Source organism: Balaenoptera acutorostrata, chromosome 1 (assembly GCF_949987535.1).
Source record: "Balaenoptera acutorostrata chromosome 1, mBalAcu1.1, whole genome shotgun sequence".
Classification (NCBI taxonomy): Eukaryota; Metazoa; Chordata; class Mammalia; order Artiodactyla; family Balaenopteridae; genus Balaenoptera; species Balaenoptera acutorostrata.
Genome location: NC_080064.1, coordinates 114382887 through 114400994, shown reverse-complemented (window position 1 = coordinate 114400994; position 18108 = coordinate 114382887). Strand labels below are relative to the sequence as shown.

The 18108-nt window shown below is 38.5% G+C and overlaps 1 protein-coding gene and 2 non-coding genes across 7 annotated transcripts; all 3 read left to right on the top strand.

Annotated features, from left to right (window-relative positions):
* The first annotated feature begins 1434 nt into the window (after nucleotides 1-1434).
* KHDC4 (KH domain containing 4, pre-mRNA splicing factor) lies at nucleotides 1435-17649 on the top strand. Of its 5 annotated transcripts, none has more exons than XR_009008423.1 (14): nucleotides 1435-1541; nucleotides 2044-2260; nucleotides 5071-5199; nucleotides 5552-5631; nucleotides 7049-7101; nucleotides 7353-7516; nucleotides 8286-8497; nucleotides 9066-9126; nucleotides 10627-10684; nucleotides 10926-11179; nucleotides 12915-13088; nucleotides 14046-14130; nucleotides 15376-15467; nucleotides 16395-16452. XR_009008423.1 is itself a non-coding variant. In XM_057547232.1 (14 exons), the coding sequence occupies exons 1-14, from the start codon at nucleotides 1504-1506 to the stop codon at nucleotides 16592-16594; spliced, it is 1845 nt and encodes a 614-aa protein (XP_057403215.1). In that variant the 5' UTR covers nucleotides 1435-1503; the 3' UTR covers nucleotides 16595-17649. The 5 variants fall into 5 exon arrangements, 4 of the variants coding, with proteins under 4 accessions (XP_057403215.1, XP_057403222.1, XP_007171950.1 ...); XM_057547232.1 differs by having other exon boundaries at nucleotides 14018-14130; nucleotides 16395-17649; XM_057547239.1 differs by lacking the exon at nucleotides 16395-16452 and having other exon boundaries at nucleotides 15376-16369.
* On the top strand, nucleotides 7800-7928 carry LOC114236440 (small Cajal body-specific RNA 4). Its single transcript, XR_003622400.1, has one exon. It is a non-coding gene; the product is annotated as a small Cajal body-specific RNA 4 (non-coding RNA).
* LOC114236439 (small nucleolar RNA SNORA42/SNORA80 family) lies at nucleotides 11909-12042 on the top strand. Its single transcript, XR_003622399.1, has one exon. It is a non-coding gene; the product is annotated as a small nucleolar RNA SNORA42/SNORA80 family (small nucleolar RNA).
* Nucleotides 17650-18108: the final 459 nt, after the last annotated feature.

The following is an 18108-nucleotide window of genomic DNA, read 5'->3' as shown; positions in this document are numbered from 1 at the left end:
TTAAGTGAAAGAAGCCAGACACAAAAGGTCACATATTCTGTGATTCCATTTACATGAACTGTCCAGAATAGGCAAATCCACAGAAACAGAAAGTAGATTAGTGGTTCCTGGTGGCCGGCGGGAGGGGAAAATGGGAAGTGACTGCTAATGGGAGCAGAGTTGCTTTTGGGGTGATGAAAATGACCTGGAATTAGATCATGGTGACACTTGCACAACTTTGTAAATACACTAAAAACCAATTAATTGTACCTGTAAGATACCCTTTTAAAAAGAGTAAATTTTTACGGTATGTGAATTATAGCTCAATTTTTTTAAAAAAGGAAAAAAAATAAACACAATGTAATTTTTGTCCTAATCCCAACAACACTGTATTTTGGGGAGACAACACAAAGGGAAAACGTTTTTTAATCTGAAATTCATTTGTAAAAATACACCTGTCAGAATAAGCAAAGAAATGTAGGTGTATCCACTTGCCCTAACAGATATTAAAGTAGGTGTAAAATTATTGTTATAAAAGCATTACAGCAAAGGAAAAAGTAGATTCATGCAATAGAAAAGAATGCAGAAATATTATATATATAATTTCATATACAATAAAGGTGGCGTTTGTATGGAAGGGACATTTACTTATAAAATGTTGAAGGGAAAACACTATAAACTTGGCTTTTAAATGAATTTGTATTCTGTTAATCCTATCAGAATGTACTTATTTGAAAAATAGCATTGTATTTTATTTATTCAGTCTAGAGACTCCTTGCTGCTCCAAGATACCCTACATGTTGGAAATCTCTGGCTTTCAGAATCAACTCAGATTGCATCCAAGGGCTTTCCGGAGCCCGCCCCACTCTCGGACAGTTCAACCGTTAAGTAGGCAGAAACCCGGAAAACGGTGTTTCATAACCTACGCTGGATCATTTCTCCAGCCCTCACCCGCACGTTTAACTTCCGTTTCTTTCAAATACCTGCGTATAAGCTCCAAGTTGAGCACTATGTCTTCGCATAGAATTGAAAAAAAATTAAAAAAGAGAAATTCTTCGAATGACCTTTGGGACGAATCGTTTCCTTTTTCCTAAACAGGTAACTGAAACGTGAAGTTCGAAAAACTCGTGGGAAAGCGTTCTCCCAGGCAAAAGGCTGGGACTCCACACGAACGTGACTGAAAATTAAACAGGAAAACCTGTTTAATTCTCTGACTCATGCGTATTGTCTTCTAGGCTACCAACTTGCCCACAACAAAGATGGATTCTCCTTGCCCCAATTCCTCCTTAATACGAGATTTAGCAGCCATCTTTTTCAAGGGCAAGGCGCAAGCAGGAAGGTCACACCCTGTCTCCCAGAACGCCAGACGCCTTGAAATCAACGAGAGTGCAATCGGAATAGACGTTTACACCGGAACCGCTTTGCCTCACGACCGGAAGAGGTTCTGCGTAAGGGCGTTGGGGCGGAAGTGACGGGAAGGTGGTAGCGGGGTAGTTGGCGGGTGGTTGATCAGAGCCGGTCGCCATGTCCGCGGGGAGCGCGACACATCCTGGAGCCGGCGGGTAAAGCTTCGCGGGAGAGGGCATCGCAGCGAGCATGAGGCGTAGGAGAGGCGGAGGGATCATGGGAAGCAGCGTATGGGTGGAGGGGCGCTTAGTTGGGAAGTGTACATATTGGAGGGACGGACTCTTGAGGTTGGTGAGCAGGCCCGGGGCCCCTGAAGAAGGCCAGCGGGGATCAGAGAGAGGAGGAAAGCAGGGACTTCGGCATGGACTAGACAAGGGGAAGGCGAAAACGAGGGCGTATAGGACAGAGTGGAATCTTTTGATAGGGACGACGGAATGGAAAGGAAGGAGACCTTGGGAAAAGATTGAAAGAAGTATTTGGGAAAATGTTGCAATAGTTGTCTCTTTAAGGAGAGATGGTAATTTCAGCTCTGATAGGAGATTCGAAGTTGCAAAGGGAACATGATAGAGGGAAAAAGGGATGCTAAGGCGTAGTAAGGGGAGAAAAATATAAATGAAAGCTTTGGTAGATCCCAGTATTTTCCTTTTACTTCCGTAGGCGCCGCAGCAAATGGGACCAACCAGCTCCAGCCCCCCTTCTCTTTCTGCCACCAGCGACCCCAGGTGGGGAGGTTACCAGCGGCGGGGGAAGCCCTGGGGGCTCCACGGCTGCTCCTTCTGGAGCCTTGGATGCTGCTGCTGCTGTGGCTGCCAAGATCAATGCCATGCTTATGGCCAAAGGAAAGCTGAAACCAACTCAGAATGCTGCTGAGAAGGTATTTGAAGTTGAGGGGATTCTGCTAATTGCAATTTTATTTTGTAATCTTGTAATCTCCCAATAATTTGCGTTCATGGAAGGAGAAAACAGCGATACAGTAATTTAAAGATTACTTAGTTTTGGAACATATTTGATGATATCTTGTCATTTGTTTTTAGGAGACAATTTTGATTGGGCTGATTACATTTATGGACCAAAAAGCTTGTTTTGTCTATGTTCACGTAGTTCAGCTTAAGTTCTATATAGTCATCTAAAGCAATGGTGTAATATGTTTTTTGATAACATGCACATTTTCCCTGAAGTCAAAAGAGAAATTCAGGTAAATCATGTGAGCTTTAAAATGTCGTGTCTAATTAGAACCTGAAGATTCAGATTTCTAATGACTGACTAACTAAAGTGCAGTTAAACATAAACTAAAATGAGTAACTTATATATGGGTTATTTTGCTGTTTTCATACAAATTGAGGAAATTATTTGGTCATTTTATAAAATCCCTGTTATAATTAGAATCTTACAACTAGAATGGATCTGAACTTTGAAGCCTTTAATTTACCTTGCCATAGAATGCAAGAATCTTCCTACAGGATAAATAGTACAGTTCCGTTTGTATTGCTAGAATGCATGCTTTGCACTTAAAAAATCCTTACAACAATTTTATGGAATGGATTATCGTCACCACTTTATAGATAAGGAAAATTAGGTTCATGAATAGAAAGTAACTGTCCTAGATCTGTAAGTGGTAGGCACAGATGTCTGACTTCAGAGTCACCTTGGACAGTTGGGTGTTTAGTTTTTGTTTGAAAGCCTCTGGAGTTGAAGAATTCAGTGTGTTCCAAGACAGACCATTCCACTGTAGTTATACTTTGAAAAAAATTCTTTTGGCTTAAATTAAAATTGCCTTCCATGGTACCTGGGAAGAGATGAGTTCTGTGTTTGAAAATGCAATTCATGTGAAGTGATGGATATGTTAATTAGTATGTTTGTGGTGATTATTTTTCATTGTATACATATATCAAGACATAAACTTGTGCACTTTAAACGTATACTATTTTTGTCAGTTGTACCTCAGTAAAGCTGGGGGGAAAAAAAGAAAGAAAATGCAATTTGTCAGCCGTCCAGTTTATCAGTAGATAACATCAACATCGTTTATCAGTAGGCATCTGTCTGGATGCTTTAATGTTCAAGTTCTGTGGATTTGGTGAAAACTTTTAGTGAATTGGAAGTTTGTTATTCATTGTATTTTTATGGTTTGAAAAGATTGTGTGAGTCAGTTGTCTCTTTCTAAGGTCTAGAAGGAAATACTAAAAGCACACTGACAGGATGGATACTTGAATGTTAAAATTCTTAATACAGATGTTAATCATTTAGACTCATTTTTTCTTTAAATAGTAATCTCTAAAATGGTAATTGAACTCAGCAGGAGGCAGCATGATGCATAAATATTGGATTTAGAATCAGGATTCCTAGGTTTGAAACCCAGAATCCCCAGTTACTGGTTGTAAATTTTAAGATTTAGTTCCTTGGTCACGTTAGCCACATTTCAGGTGCTCGATAGACATGTGGGTAGTGGCACCCATATCAGACTGGCAAGTAGAAAACAGAAAGTTCTGTTGGACAACACTGATATGTACCTTTAAAGGTGGCCATAAGGATTCAGTGAGATAAGATGTGTAAATGCATTCTGAAAGGGGCCAAACAAAGGAAAAGAGATATTGTTGAGTTTGTTTAATTTGCCTCCACATTTAAAAAATGTACCTAATGAGCAAATAAATAATCTGTATTTTACCTTCCTTGTGCTGTCCAGGGTAACTAAAGGTTGGGGAAGGCCATCTTGAGGTTAAACTTTTTTCAGGTAACACTCAGATCCAGCTATCTGGAGTTGCCTATAGTTTATTTTATTATTATTTTTTTGGCTGTGCTGCACAGCTTGTGGGATCTTAGTTCCCCAACCAGGGATTGAACCCGGGCCCTTATCAGTGAGAGCATGGAGTCCTAATCGCTGGACCACCAGGGGATTCCCTGTAGTTTCTTTTTCTTTTCTTTTTTTTTTTTTTAATTGAAGTATAGTTGATTTACAATGTTGTGCTAATTTCTGCTGTACAGCACTTTTTTTTTCCATTTTATTTATTTTTTTTATTGAAGTATAGTTGATTTACAATGTTGTGGATTTGTCTGTAGTTTAAATTGAGAGAAAATAGATCAGGTTTTAGGATCTTACTTGGCTTTTCATTCATTCTCTTTTGTTCTTCCTTAATAGAGAGTAAAGGGATGTGAATTAGATACAATTTGAGGTCACTGTAAGGATGGAATTAGTTAAATTTGTTGTGTTGTGACTGTACCATTGGCACAAAGGCAACTTCCCATTACACAAATGAGATGTATGAGTTGTTGGACTCTGTTGTGCATGGACTCTACCCTGCCCTATATTTTACTACACGTGTAGCTGTCTGAGCAGCAAAGCATCATAACTTGGCCCTTTAATTTTCCTTTTGGAGATTGCAGCTTCTGTTCCATAACGTTTCTGTAATTATATGGTCATAAAAATACACACACGGCCAAAGTTACAGAGAAATCTGATGATGGCCTTCAAGTAAATTGACTGTATTTGATGTCATTTTAGTGAGGTTTTGTTTGCTTTTTATTTCATTTATGAAGAATGACCTAGGAGTGTTTCCAGGTGTGTTTGCAGGCAGGCAAAGGGAACAGTAAGGAGGTGATGGCACTTGGGAAAGGGTAGTTTCAAATTGGACAACAAAGAGATATTTATTTCATCATATAAACTTTTTAATCTAATTTCTCTTTTTGTAGCTTCAAGCCTCTGGCAAAGGCCTCAGTAGTAATAAAAGCAAGGATGACCTGGTGGTGGCTGAAGTGGAGATCAATGATGTGCCTCTCACGTGTAGGAACTTGCTGACCCGAGGACAGACTCAAGATGAGGTGTGGAGATGTCGGGCCTCTTTGGGGAAGGTGGTGGGTGGATGTAGTTTCAGAAAAACAAGGCCTTTAAACACAAACGAGTCAGATTTTTATTAGTGGATTTGGGTCATCGTCTGCGAAGTCAGGATTGGGTTTAACTGTGGAAGAACTTCTTAGTGAAGGTAAGGAAACAGATATGGGTGAATTCCTTGAGTTAGTTTGAGTACGAAACAATGGAATCAAAGTTTCAGATAATAGGAGAGAACTCATTCCTGCCTATTGGTGGAGTGAATTAATGGGGAAAATCTATCCTGCTACCTGTCATTGAACTCAGTTGCCACATCATCTTTTTAATAGAATGTTTCCTTTTTAGATCAGCCGACTTAGTGGGGCTGCAGTGTCAACTCGAGGGAGGTTCATGACAACTGAGGAGAAGGCCAAAGTAGGACCAGGGTGTGTATGCATATCCTGTACTTTGGGGAAAGGTTGGACACAGGACTCACATTAGCTTCATATTTTTCATTTGTAGGGAATATGTGTATATGTTTGGTTAGTAGCTATACACACACACATGCTTTATAGCAAAATTTGGGATGTCTCAAACAGATGTAAGTGTTAGCAGCTATTTTCTTTCCTCTTGCTGTTTGGTTTTTTTACTTCACAGTTAATGCTTTTATTGGAGGAAATAAGTTACACTAAAGTGTAAAAGAAGATAATAATTGTTAACGTTTAATGTATACGTTTCTAAACTTTTTTCCTATGGAAATATTTCCCCCAACAAATGGGTTCCTACTTTGTCATAATCTCCCTTTTAGAAAAATCCTTTTATCAAATTCCTTATTGCCTCTATGATGATTATAGGTTGTAGGTTATCCATGTAAAGGTTTCATCTCAGTTTAGTTTCGTTACTTCCATTATTCAGTTTTTGAGGGCAGGTATTTAGGCAGTGCAACATTTTTCACATTGTTAAACTAAATATAATTAGGAGGCAAAATTTGCTCCCCACCCCAAACCAAGACTATATTTTAACTGTGTATATGGAGGGTTGCTGTTTTGAACATTTTTAATCTTTAAACACGGTTGTATTTTACCTACTGCTTTTTATTAACTGTATGGTTAGTGATCACTTTCTTCATTTGATTGGCTGTGTTGGGTCTTTGTTGCTGAGCATGGGCTTTCTCTAGTTGCGGTGAGCGGGGGCTACTCTTCGTTGTGGTGCGCGGGCTTCTCATTGCGGTGGCTTCTCTTGTTGCGGAGCACGGGCTCTAGGCGCATAGGCTTCAGTAGTTCTGGCACGTGGGCTCAGTAGTTGTGGCTCACGGGCTCTAGAGCGCAGGCTCAGTAGTTGTGGCGCACGGGCTTAGTTGCTCCGTGGCATGTGGGATCTTCCTGGACCAGGGCTCGAACCTGTGTCCCCTGCATTGGCAGGCAGATTCTTAACCACTGTGCCACCAGGGAAGTAAGTCCTGGGTGCGAGCTTTTAAAGAAATGTATCTATATGCTGCCATCACTCTTGTCTCATTAGTTTGGATAGCCAAGAGCACATTTGTCTGTAACTTATTAGACAGCCAGCAAAAAAAAATTCTCTTCTCAAACATTGGGTTATCCAGTTGACTGGAGACTAATGTTCATGAGCCCATAAGAGCATATTTGATCCCTGTGTGGGCCCATTAACTTTAAGCAACCAACAAAGTTTATTCATTCCCCAGCTGTAAAACCATGTTCTTAGAAATTAACTAGCAACAGCCATTTTCATGTATATAGTCTCTTTTACTTATTTGGAAACTTTGTGAAACAAATTAGATTTGGTGACCCGTTTGGCTCCTTTGTTTGTGACCAGTTTGGGATCATTTTATATTTCTCTTTATAGGGATCGTCCATTATATCTTCATGTTCAGGGCCAGACACGGGAATTAGTGGACAGTAAGTAATGTTTTTGGCTCACCTACTGTTTTTTGTGAAGGGCAAAGTATTATACGTAGTAAGTTGGCAAACTATTTGTTCCTGATGGCTGTTCTAACTCTTCTTTATGAACTAGTTGTGAATGTGCTTGGGGAATCTATAAAACGGATTAAAACATGAGTAATTGAGCATTGGCCTGTGTTTACCATTGGATACTAGTCAGTTCGTTCATTTCTTTAGTATAGTATCTTACTATCTGTGTTTTTCCCTAGGAGCTGTGAACCGAATCAAAGAAATTATTACCAATGGGGTGGTCAAAGCTGCAACAGGGACAAGTCCAACTTTTAATGGTGCGACAGTCACTGTCTATCACCAGCCAGCGCCCATTGCACAGCTGTCTCCAGCTGTTAGCCAGAAGCCTCCCTTCCAGTCAGGGGTATGTTTTGTGGAGAGATCATTAACAGTGTTATCATTTCTGTAAAAATGATATATGCCAAATACTACAGAAAGTATGAAGAAAAACCTGAAATTCCAATCTGAAAGTTACCGGCATTGATATCCTATTAATGGACCATTTAGGTTTCTGAGGGGTAGTGAACATCTGAACACACATCTCTTTATACTGACACATTCTAGAAAAGGGATTGATAGATCAAAGAGTACACACGTTGTACATTTTGAAGTTAGTGGTTTGATTTAAATTTGTAAACTTGATGGCAACTGGAGGACTAAGAAGGCTGAGTCTGATGAAGCAAGACTCTGCTGATACAATCCTCCTAGAAAAAAGGGTTGGAGAGAGCAGCCCTTATTGGAGAACATCACAGGGCTGACTGTACTACCCAACATTTTACTCCAGTTTTACAGTAGACTGTCTTTGCTGTTTCTTGTTAACTTACATCAGTTGGGGTAAATAGGTATGCTTACTCAGTATTGAATCTTGGGTTTTCACCTCTTAAATAGATTTCACTGAACACAGTAAGGTGTTAATGTAGTACGTATATACATGGAATATGTAGTTTGCATTTAAATTAAGCTACTTGATAGGGCTTATTTTTTAGGCTCATGGTAGAAAATTATAGGGGGTTGTTTATTCTGGAAGTGATTGAAAGTATCTGGAGGATTAAAGTATTTTGCATAATCATTTTCAAGATTAGGTTTTAATTATGTATTCTCTGTTTAATTTGAGGTATTCTGTTCTTCTACAGATGCATTATGTTCAAGATAAATTATTCGTGGGTCTAGAACATGCTGTGCCCACTTTTAACGTCAAGGAGAAAGTGGAAGGTCCAGGCTGCTCCTATTTGCAGCACATTCAGATTGAAACGGGTGCCAAAGTCTTCCTGCGAGGGAAAGGTTCAGGCTGCATTGAGCCAGCATCTGGCCGAGAAGCTTTTGAACCTATGTACATTTACATCAGGTATGGATGGATGGGTCTGAAGATATTTGGATACTTGTCAGCTGATCAGTACAGGCAGGAATGATTGAAAAGGAGCAAGAGAAAATGGGCTTAATAAGTAGTAACATAAGGAACTTAAGTAAATATAGCAGTAATCACTTTGTAATTAGTTGATAAAAACTGAATTAAGAGGTGGAATTGGTTTTTTTAGTATTCAAATCCTTGGGTTTTATAAGGGTCTGTGATCATAAAATGAGCTGTGATAAGCCTAAAATAACTTTCATTTAAACCTGTGAGAGTATTAATACATCTTATAGTAATTTTAATGACCTTCAAATATCTTTTCTTTATATCAAGAAGTACCATTACTCAGAGAAGGAGACCAATAACATTTGGGTAACGATATTAGTTATATCTTGAAGAGATTAAATGACTTTATTTTTGTGTTTCTATTTCGTGATTTTCAGAAACTTAGATTTGTGCTATATTGAATATATTACATTTATAAAACAGCATACAAAGTGGAAGCAGAATTCTGTATCTTTTCTTTTTCTCCCCTTCAAATTTCTTGGTTCTTATGTCTTTGCAGTCATCCCAAACCAGAAGGCCTGGCTGCTGCCAAGAAGCTCTGTGAGAATCTCTTGCAAACAGTGAGTTATATTTATCTGTCTGAAACTCATTTAGGAGATCTACTGCCATTTTGGACTGTGTGTCTTAGCTATTTTTCTACCTGTATTAGTTTCCTAGGCCTGCCATATCAAATTACCACAAATTGGGTGACTTAAAACAACAGACATTTATTCTCTCATAGTTCAGGAAGCCAGAAGTCCAAAATCAAGGTGTGGGCAGGGTTGGTTCCTTCTGAAGGCTCTGAGGGAGAATCCATCCCATTCTTCTCTGCTAGCTTCTTACGATTACCTACAGTCCTTGGCATTCTTTGCCTTGTGTCAGCATAACTCTGCCTCCATCTTCACCTGGCCTTCTTCCCTGTATCTCTGTGTCTATCTCTTCTTGTAAGGATAACCGTCATTGGTTTTAGGGCCCACCCTAATCCAGTGTGACTGCATCTTAATGATCTCCATCTGCAAAACCTTGTTTCCAAATGAGGTCATATTCCAAGGTTCTGGGCAGACAAGAATTTGGTGGTGGGTGGGAACAACACTATTCAAACCACTACATTATTCTGGCAACTAATATTCTCTATAAGGAAGTCAAACTCCCCTAGCCAGGGTCACAGTTGGCTTGCATTTCTTCTTCAGGAGCTATTTCAGTATGAAATTTCTAGTATATAGTGTCATAAAATCTCATTGTTGTCAGTTATTTAAATACTACTATTAATCCCGGTCAAGTTGTTTATGATGCACATTCCAAATTTAATAGTAGCTTTAGCTAACGTAAGGGTAGAGCTATAATAATTTAAAACCAGTTAACAATGCCTTTGGGATAATTGGTTTAATTATCCATTCTTTTTATTCTATAATCAAATAACCAGAAGTTAAACCATAGGGCTGTTTTTATAGCACCTAAAGGAAATCAGGTTTGGTTGCTGAATATGTTCAACCTTGTGTTATTTGGTTAAGGTATTTGGTATTAAGCTTTTTGGGAAGAAGCTATTGTTTTCTTTGCTTTTGTGAGTTAACCTGAGTTACCAACCCTTGTACCATATAACTTCCTTGACCATTCCCCTTCTTTTTCTTTGTTGCCACTTGAAGTTGGACTTAGATGCTTATAATAAAGAACTGGACAGGGGAAGTACTAAACCTTCATTAAACCATGAGCTCCTTGAGGGCAAATTACCCAGTAAATAAAAGAATGAATGACTTCTCTACAGTTATACAGACAAGTTAGAAATTTCCTAACTGCTTAATTTCTGTGGCTCTCTGAATGATTTTGTACCCAAGAATTGGGTCAGTTTGTGGGAGGGGAGAGTTAGGATGCTCCTGATGTCCATGCCCCTGGTTCCCAAAACCTGGCTTAATAATTTATAGGTGTGCCTTATTAAAATTTAGATTAAACAAGTCTAAATTTGATTGAAACATCAGTGGAAATGTTTTAATTCCTAATTGCTTTGATCTTAGAATTATATATCCTTATACATACTCAGTGAATTGGGACTGTTCCATATTGATTTGTTTTCCCTTCACTTTCAGGTTCATGCTGAATACTCTAGATTTGTGAATCAGATTAATACTGCTGTACCTTTACCAGGTGTGTATGTCTTGAAGTGTTTAACTAAAAAATATTTTGCTAGTGATATTGATGTATAAAATATGATACTTGAGGCTAGATTAACTGTGCCAGGGCACTAATAATGTTCCCTTTAACTTAGGGTAATTTGGAAAGCCATTTGTGCCTCAGTAGTTTTCTTCCCTAGAGATTAAGTTTAATATTCAGCGAAAATGTCTCATTCTGCTGCAGCTGATTAAACACTTTTTTTCTTCCCCCTCAGGCTATACACAACCCTCTGCTATAAGTAGTGTCCCTCCTCAGCCACCATATTATCCATCCAATGGCTATCAGTCTGGTTACCCTGTTGTTCCCCCTCCTCAGCAGCCAGTTCAACCTCCCTACGGAGTACCAAGCATAGTGCCACCAGCTGTTTCTTTGGCACCTGGAGTCTTGCCAGCATTACCTACTGGAGTTCCACCTGTGCCAACACAATACCCGATAACACAAGTGCAGCCTCCAGCTAGCACTGGACAGGTAGGATGCCAGGATATGATACATGAGACCATTGAATTAGGAAAAATTGGGGCAGGGAAGGGGTGGAAAGCTGGTGGTATTATTTAGAAGTAATATGGAATGTGACATATTTTTTTTACCTATTGTCTTCTTCCTGTATTCCTACCACCAAACTACCTGAATACTTTGGAGTAGTGTGTACATGTGTGTGTATTCATCCTAAAGTTTGCAGTCAGTTTCATAACTCTTGCCACCAAATACAACTTCAGAGCAAGAGATGCCAGGCTTTCTCTGAAGGGCTGGATGGTAAATATTTTAGGCTTTGTGGGCCATACAGTCTCTGTCATAACTACTGCACTCTTGTTGCTGTAGTGCAAAAGCTGCCGCAGACAATACCAAATGAATGAGCATGGCTGGGTTCCAATAAAACTTGATTTACAAAAATAGGTAGGCCAGAACCATAGTTTGCCTGTCCCTGGCCTTGCAGTGTTAGGAAAGTTCTCATGGAGAAAGGCTGGCGTACTGCACTCATCTAAATGATTGGAACTGATTTACTAATCTTAGAAGAAATATACCATATACAGTGTTCCTAGGCCAAGAGATAATGTACTTTCCAAACTCAAGGATTATAAATGCTGGTATATATTTCTTAAGCTAAGTAAGAAACTACAATTTTAGGAAAAGAGTCAGTAGCCAGCTCATCTAGATTATGTACAGTCCTTCTTAGAGGCAGGGGAGAGACTAATGGAAGCATGGTAATGGATTTATGGTGGGTCCTCTGTGGGCCTCTCATAGTGTACCCATGCCAGAGTAAATTGCAGCCTCGAACCATTGCCCAGCCTCCTTACCAGTGGGCTGTGAGCACTGAAGGGGGTTGTATAGTGTGAAACCAAAAATGGGCTTATGAACTCACTTCTGTTTGTGGTCCCCTAGTCATAATTATTTTATGACTTTTATATTTAGGCAGAGCTATAGTTCTGCAGCTTTGAGCCACATCCTTTTATAATTAGGAAGCAGTATGGCAAAGTGGGTAAGAGTTGGGGTTTAGAGATAGACTGGCAGGGTCCGTGATGCTTCCCCATTTTTGAGCTATGTGATCTTGGGATAGAACTTAGTCTATCCGGGCTTTGGTTTTCCTTATATGCAAAATGGACATAATGATCATATCTCAAAGAGTCGCAAGGATTAAGTAAGCAGTCAATAAATATTGGCTGTTATTAATGAGAGTTTTCCTTTTAGAAGTGCGTGTTTTCTCTAATATATCTGTCTTTTCCTTTTGGGAACAACCTCTTAAAACATTAGACTTGCTCTTGACATAACAACTTACCCTTGGAAGTGATAGATGAAGTTGCCTTTGCCACAAGCATTAGCATTTATGATCCACAAAGAGCTAATCACATTGATTAAAGGGCTTTAAATAAGAGAATGTTCTTGAGAACTTCTGAACTAAGTAAGTGGCTGGAGTATCTATTGTTTGTTAATGATCATGTTTGCTCCTAATGGCCAAAATGTGCATCAGGTTTTTCCTGAGAGTTCAAAGCACTATCGAGTTTGTCAATTTCATGTTTTCCTACCATGAAGGTAGGAAGACTAGGTGATACTGTTACCGCATTATACATGAAGGAAACTTAGGACCAGAAGATGAAGGATTCATATGAAACATACTGATCATTAAAGTGTATTTTAATCATCCTTTAGTTATTTGTTAGTTGGACATTCTCACACTTTTTTCCTCCTTGGTTTGTTTTGGTCCCAGAGTCCGATGAGTGGGCCTTTTATTCCTGCTGCTCCTGTCAAAACTGCCTTGCCTGCCGGCCCCCCGCCCCCGCCCCCGCCCCAGCCCCCACTCCCAAGTCAACCTCAGGCACAGAAGAGGCGATTCACAGAGGAGCTACCAGATGAGCGAGAATCTGGACTTCTTGGATACCAGGTTAAATAAAATATCCTGTCTTACTTTCCTCATCTTATCTTACTGTATTCTCCTTTTAAAGAAAGATAAATTCACATCTGTATCAACTGTTCTCCCAGTACTAGGATTTCTGCTTTCTGGAATCCATTTAGATTAGGTATTTATCCTTGGGGATTAATTTAAAGCAAGAGTGATTCCCTTTGGGTGGGTTTTGTCTTTTGGGGTCAGTGTGATAAGAGAGTACAAAGCTCTCCGCCTAGAGAGAAGTCTCCTATGACTAGCATCTGGAAGTTCTGTAGAATTCTGCACTTCCTCTTTATACAGCAGACTCTTGAAAGCCTCTGATAGCTTGTAGTGAAATGTGTAGAGAAGAACTGTTATTCTACCAATATATGGTTTGTATTTAAAACCTTGGCTTTCAACTTAGTGTTCTCTTTTTCCCTCCTAAAAAAGAGGATGATGTCTTTCTCCAATTTCTACACCCCTAAAAAAAAGATAGCCAGAAATGCAGTGATTCTGTGCATGTATGTAATTATAAACTCAGTAATTCACTAATGAGTCTTTTTAAGATTATTAAAATATATAATTTCGGTGCAATTTTGTTTTATCAGGAGAAGCACCTTTTTGCCAGAATCCTTGAAGCATTCTTTGAAACAAACTTTGGAGCATTTTTGTAGTTTATAACTAGATTTGTACAAGCCAGTTAAGTCATGGATAGTTGAAAACATACAGACATAGCATAGTGAATCACAACATCCCTAACCAAGTCCTACAGAGAAAAATAACAGTCTCTACTCAAACTATAGTTACACTCCAAATCCCAAAGAGCTATGTAATGCAGCTTACTGCAATTTATCAGAAAGATGAGGCACTTGACAGTTACATTAAGGAGCTAAAGTCAATACAGCAGTTGTAGATTTGCTAATGCCACTGTATTTTTCTGCTCATAGCATGGACCCATTCATATGACTAATTTAGGTACAGGCTTCTCCGGTCAGAATGAGATTGAAGGTGCAGGATCGAAGCCGGCAAGTTCCTCAGGCAAAGAGCGAGAGAGGGACAGGTAAGTTGGTTGTAACATAATTATATATGAATACATTCAGATGTCATTTTTTTGTACTATTAATGTGAATAATGATTGTTGCTACGAGCTTCCATGTTCTGAAACTGAAATGAAATCATTTGGATCAAACAAGCTCCTGTTTGTTGTAATTGATGCAGTAATGGAAAATATGATATCCCTTACACAGTCTTAGAAGCAGTTATACTCAGCCTGGAATAATTCAGTACTTGATTATTCACCTATCTTCCCTTACTTTTATTGTCTGAGTCTTAGCCATTTTCCTAAGGATAGACAGTAAAAGAAGTGTTACACCATTTTTGCTACTTAGAATCATAGAATATCACTGATGCAGGTGCTTGAATGGGAGTCCAGCCTGCCATCCAATGCTTGAATTCTCCTTTCCTATATTATGTTAGCTTTCATAAGATGGAGCTGACTTATCACAACAGTTCATTCTGTCATATTCATTCATTCTGTTATATCTTTTTTTTTTCATTTCTTAAGTGAGAATATCATACTTTAATTCTTGGTGCATCATTTTATAAACTGCCTAGAAATATGTAATGTGACTGGCAAATTCCATTAATGGATAGACCATGTTTTACATGTAATTGAAAGTATATAAAGGCATATCCATACAAATCAAACAGTTAAGACAGTTACTTTCATGTCATGACAAAGATAATTTGCATTGGAAAGATCTCTTTTTTTTTTTTCTTCTTTATTTTGTTTTTTGGTTTTTTTTTTGAAGTGTAGTTGATTTACTATGTTGTGTTAACTTCAGGTGTACAGCAAAGTGATTCCGTTGTGTATACATACATACCTATTTTTTTTCAGATTCTTTTCCCTTATAGGTCATTACATAATATTAAATATAGTTCCCTGTTGTATCTATTTCATTCATATATTTCATTCATTCTATTATATCCTTATAATCTGACCTTTTTTTTTTGGCCGCACTGCTCGGCTTGCGGGATCTTAGTTCCCTGACCAGGGATGGAACCCCGGCCCCTGGCAGTGGAAGTGTGGAGTCCTAACCACTGGACTGCCAGGGAATTTCCTAATCTTACAACTTGATAACAGCTTGAAGAGTAGGGGAGTCAGGTGGAAAGGGTTGAAGTTAATAGTTAAACTGAACTTGAAAGATTATCTGCAGACTATATTGTTATTCTACCTCTTATCTACTGGAGATGCTGAAATTGTTTGAATTTGTCTGAAAAATCATTTAACTTTTTCTTTTAACAGGCAGTTGATGCCTCCACCAGCCTTTCCAGTGACTGGAATAAAAACAGAGTCTGATGAAAGGAATGGGTCTGGGACTTTAACAGGGAGTCATGGTGAGTAAGGTGTAGCTGGGGGAACAAGGGAATGGCTAAGACTGGTCTTAAACTATTGGTTTTCTAAACTGATGTTCATTCAGGTGTGACTCATTCAGATGTTTAATCCACCCTCTGTAATCTATTGGCTAATGAGAATACTTTTTTTTTTTATTTATAAGGACAGCATATAGTTACACAGCCTTTTATTTTCAACCGACGTGTGTCTAGAAAAGAGTCAGTCGACTTATATTTTATACATAGCATCAGTGACATTAAAACCCTAGGAAAAAGTAATGATTGGTAGGTCATTTCAAAATTTTGTTGCCTTTGTTGTTTTGAATACCTGGAGATAATCTGATCAGACTTAAAGATTTTTCTTTGTGTTGGGAGCTGAGCCACATCTCCCCTTATAGCTCTATTTATTGGTTGGGAATGGTCAGCCAGTGGTTGTTTTTAAAAATGTTGCTTCTTAGTATCCCAGAACTCTAAATCCTGGAGAGGTCCATAAGTGGGATTATTTTTGTTCTTTGCCTGTAGTCATAATAAAAATGAACAGAAGAAAATACATTTTTTTTCTTTTCTTAACTTCTTTTCTTTTAACTCTTTAAAAGGTGAAATATCAGCCTCCAGAGACTCACTTGCTAACTTTCCTTTTTTTTTTCTTTTTTCTTTTTTTTTTTTTTTGTGTGTGTGTGTGTGTGTTTCTTTTTTCTTTCTCTGTTTTCTTACATGGTTCTGGTGGATTCACATTTGCTGATGCTGGTGCTGTTTTTCGTGTGATCTTCAACGTTTTTGGGTGACCATTGACCCTGTGACCTCAAAATGGTGTCCAATTAACCACTTACAATTAACATCTTTTTTTTAATTAACGAATTTATGGTATTATCTTTTTTTTTTTTTTTTCTTGGGGGGGAATGGGGTTGGGGTTGTTTTTCTCTCTTCTAGATTATCCAGTCAAGAAGATGAAAACTACAGAGAAGGGATTTGGCTTGGTGGCTTATGCTGCAGATTCATCTGACGAAGAGGAGGAACATGGAGGTCATAAAAATGCAAGTAGTTTTCCACAGGGCTGGAGTTTGGGATATCAGTACCCTTCATCACAACCACGAGCTAAACAACAGATGCCATTCTGGATGGCTCCATAGGCAACAGTGGAGCAGAGTTTTGAGCCTCGGTGACTCTTTAGCAATAATGCATGCATTTGATTTAACAAGACTCTGGGACCTGTACTGGGAACCATCTTGGACCTTTGCAGAAGTCAGAGATGAGTGTCCCCTTTCTTAAAGGGGTTCCATTCTTTTTAAAACATCCTTATTTCTGCCGTGGCATAGCATCTGTTAAAATTTACTTAGAATCACAAATTTGTCTCAGAAGCTTTTTAACAGTTGGTGAATTGTGCTTGTTCAACAGGGTCATTCCAGTATACCCTTTACCTGGTCCAGCCTTTTCCAAATGAATAGCCCCTATTCTGACGTAAAGCAAGTTTTATTTGTATTTTACTACTGTTTGGTCAATTTTGATAATAACTGGTTACATACAAAGCCTTACTATTTATTAGTGGGGAAATGATTTTAAGACCATCCATCCTTTCAGTACTTAAATCTAAGAACCTCCTCATCCCTGTTTCATTTTTGGATTCTTTGTTTTGGAAAATGTGGTTTTACTAATTTAAAACTGTTGGATATAGCTGGATCCTGGGATAGTGAAGGTTTTTTTTTCCATTGGGATGATCCAAAGCTGGCACCTTCAGGCACTCTTGTCTCAGATAGCCGTTGCTGTTTTTATTGCCCGTCTAAGCTCCTTGTCTTCAGCTGGGTCAGAGAAAACTACTTGATCAGAAGCTGGTCAGAGCTCATCACAGAAATGAAACCCAGTGGTCTGTCTCTCTCAGAACTGGTTGCCGCTAAAATAGAGAGATTTGACTGCTTGCAATAGAATGGTGGACTTAGTGACTGAAATTGCAACTTGTCCTTTTTCTTGGCATTACAGGTTTTGCCAAAAGAACTTTTTTGTATCAAATATTGATGTGTGAAAGTGAAGGAGCTAGTCTGCTGAACCAGGAGTAGTTTGAGATACCGAACTGTCATTTTTGCACATTTGAATACTTTGCAGGCTGGCTTTGTATAAACGTATCCTCTGGTTTCCTATATGTTGTAAATATTTAGACCATAATTTCATTATAAATAAATGTATAAATATACTGCTTGTGGTTTCTCTGTTCTTTCTTCTACAACCCATCCATATGCTAAAATTCATAAACTTTTTTACTCATAGCATAATGATATAACCCCATCAGAAAAATACATACGTGGACCCAAAAGTTTGCACGTAGTTCCAAGAGTTTTATGACTTTCCAAAGTAAACCCTTGAAAGTCGAAATGAAAATGCAAAGGATTTTTGTGATGGATGTTTTCCACTCTGATATTCTAGCCCCCCTTTATTGAACATGGTTTGTAAAGGGACTGAGTGAAGGAAATATTTTTAAAGGAAATACAAATTATTCTTGGAAAAACATGCTTAAAAAGGAAGAAGGGTGAGCAGAAGTTGCAACAGAAAAATTTCCCTGTGTGAAGTTCCTTCTAGTATTTATGTGTGCTACCTAGAGGTGAATATAGTTGATAGTGCCTTCATTTATTGCTGTATTTAATTTAAGGACCCC

Bases quoted from the DNA above. Each gene is read 5' to 3' on its own strand.
- KHDC4 (XM_057547232.1), top strand. From the start codon at position 1,504: ATGTCCGCGGGGAGCGCGACACATCCTGGAGCCGGCGG. The intron at 2,261-5,070 runs GTATTTGAAGTT...CTCTTTTTGTAG, and splicing joins CTCAGAATGCTGCTGAGAAG to CTTCAAGCCTCTGGCAAAGG. The intron at 10,685-10,925 runs GTGTGTATGTCT...CTTCCCCCTCAG, and splicing joins TACTGCTGTACCTTTACCAG to GCTATACACAACCCTCTGCT.